At 33.7% G+C, this 2,429-nt stretch overlaps 1 protein-coding gene across 1 annotated transcript; it reads left to right on the forward strand.

The window, feature by feature from the left end:
- Positions 1 to 617: 617 nt before the first annotated feature.
- On the forward strand, positions 618 to 1,756 carry LOC104227861 (abscisic acid receptor PYL4-like). The gene has a single exon (XM_009780219.2). It carries the CDS (start codon positions 707 to 709, stop codon positions 1,340 to 1,342), a length of 636 nt encoding a protein of 211 aa, XP_009778521.1. The 5' UTR covers positions 618 to 706; the 3' UTR covers positions 1,343 to 1,756.
- Positions 1,757 to 2,429: the final 673 nt, after the last annotated feature.

Raw genomic sequence — 2,429 nt, forward strand, 5'->3', positions numbered from 1 at the left:
TTCTACTTTTTTCGAAATTTTTTCACTTTTATCCAGAATCAGTGTTTGGCCATAAAATTTTCAATTTTCACTTGAAAATGAACTTTTTGAAAATTTAAAAAACTCCAAAAAAATATTTTTAAAAATTGTCAATCAGATCACTCACAAAAAATCAAAAATAACACAAAATTATATTCATGTCCAATCACAACTCTAACTTTCAAATATCATTTTCACTTTAAAAAAATTTCACCTTTTTTCAGAATTTTATAATTCTTATGTCCAAATGCCCACTAAATCTATCCCTTTCCTTTCAAACTAAGCTTACATATATAATAAATTAAAATCTATACATACATATATATTAAGTGATATATATTCGATTTCACTTTAATTTGCTACACATATGATTATACTATCTGATTTAATTTAAGGTAAATAGTGAATATGTGTTAAGTATTTGTAGTGTGTGAACTCACCTAAAAAAAATAGTAAAAAATAAGGAGTCTACGAAAGGAAATGAAAAAAGAAAAAGATAAACAAGAATATCCTTTAGCATGTGTTAGGGTTGTTTTGGTAACTTCACTTGCAGCAACTAGTTTCTATTTTTATCATCCTCACATTAAACCTATTGCTTCTTCTTTCTTTCAAAACCCACCTCTCTCTCTCTCTCTCCTCTATATTTATCTCTGTATACCTGAAATCAGACAACCCTTCAGCAAAAAAAATGCTTCCCAATAGTCAGAATTCATCTTATTTACTCCAAAGAATCAATTCAAACACTACAGCCAATTGTAAACAACCCCACCAACTACAGCGCCACACACCAATACCATGCACCACTCAGGTACCAGATTCCGTCGTTAAATACCATACACATCTTGTGGGACCCAACCAGTGTTGCTCCGCCGTGATCCAAAGAATCTCAGCTCCCGTTTCCACCGTATGGTCCGTCGTCCGCCGGTTCGATAACCCACAAGCGTACAAGCACTTCGTCAAGAGCTGCCACCTCATCGACGGTGACGGTAACGTCGGTACTCTCCGTGAAGTCCGCGTTATCTCCGGTCTGCCAGCTGTAAACAGCACGGAGAAGCTAGAAATTCTTGACGAAGAGCGCCACGTCATTAGTTTCAGCGTAGTCGGTGGGGACCACCGACTCGCGAATTATCGGTCTGTTACTACTTTACATCCTGAACCTTCAGGCAATGGGATAACGACTATTGTTGTGGAATCGTACGTTGTGGATGTTCCAATGGGTAATACTAGAGATGAAACGTGTGTTTTTGTTGATACTATTGTTAAATGTAACCTTCAGTGGTTAGCGCAGATCGCTGAGAATTTGGGTAGACGAAAGGCCCCATGAGCACTTCACCCCTCTGATATTCCAGCGCAAATCCGGATTTAATCGGCTTCAGTAGTACTGGCATCAGACATCGAATGAAAAACAAAAAAAAATCAACTGATATCAATGATACATGTGATGATACGATGTATTATCAAATCCGATGATGTTTTTTAGGGGGTACGATGGTTTGAAAAATCATTGCACCTTTTAGCTGTTCTTCATCGATCTTCAGGTTGTCATCACTTGTTGAAGATAAGTTCTGGTTAACAAACTTGTTTTGCTGAATGAATTTCTTCCTGTGATTGTTTTTCTTCTTTGTTTCTTTAATATTGATAGGTTCTTTACTGCTACGTTTTCTTTTATCAGTAATTTGTCGAAAATGGCTAAAAGGACAATAATTACCGAGCTATATACACGACATTTTCTCGGAGACTTTTGTTTCCATGTTAGTCATATAGTAATACTTTTCCGTTCAAGTTTTTTATTTCTCAAAATATGAATTTCAATTCAAATTTTGGATATGTGCTATAAAGAAATTAATGTAGTATACTATTTTGAACAAATTCTAATGAAGGCAATGAAGACAAGGCTAAGCGGTACTAATTTGGATGGTTTGGTTTTAAGAATAAATTTAACAACGTAATTAAGCAATAAATATCAAGTAAGTTTGTTAATTGGATTATCCAAACGAATGGATAACGACCGGTCCAAAATAAGTGATTTTTTGATTTTTTTCTTGTGGTCCAAAATAAGTGATTTTTCCAGTGAATTAATTATTTTTTTCCTACGTTACCCTTGGAGTAATTAATGTTAGAGTATGTACTAGGAATTAATTAATGTTAGAGTATGTACTAGGAATATTTATGGGAAGAGATAATAAAGGTTAATATGGTCAATTTCGTTGCTAATTAATGTTAAAATATGAATTTCTTAATATACGTGAAAACAACCAAAAAATTACTTATTTTGGACCGGAGAGAGTAATTAAGTTCATGACAAGTTTTCATGCTAAGACATCATTAAGTACAATGTACCCTTAAATTTCATTTTGGTATACGTACATATGTTAAAAATGATTCTTTTGTTTATTCATAGATTTAAGCAA

Source organism: Nicotiana sylvestris, chromosome 12 (assembly GCF_000393655.2).
Source record: "Nicotiana sylvestris chromosome 12, ASM39365v2, whole genome shotgun sequence".
Classification (NCBI taxonomy): domain Eukaryota; kingdom Viridiplantae; phylum Streptophyta; class Magnoliopsida; order Solanales; family Solanaceae; genus Nicotiana; species Nicotiana sylvestris.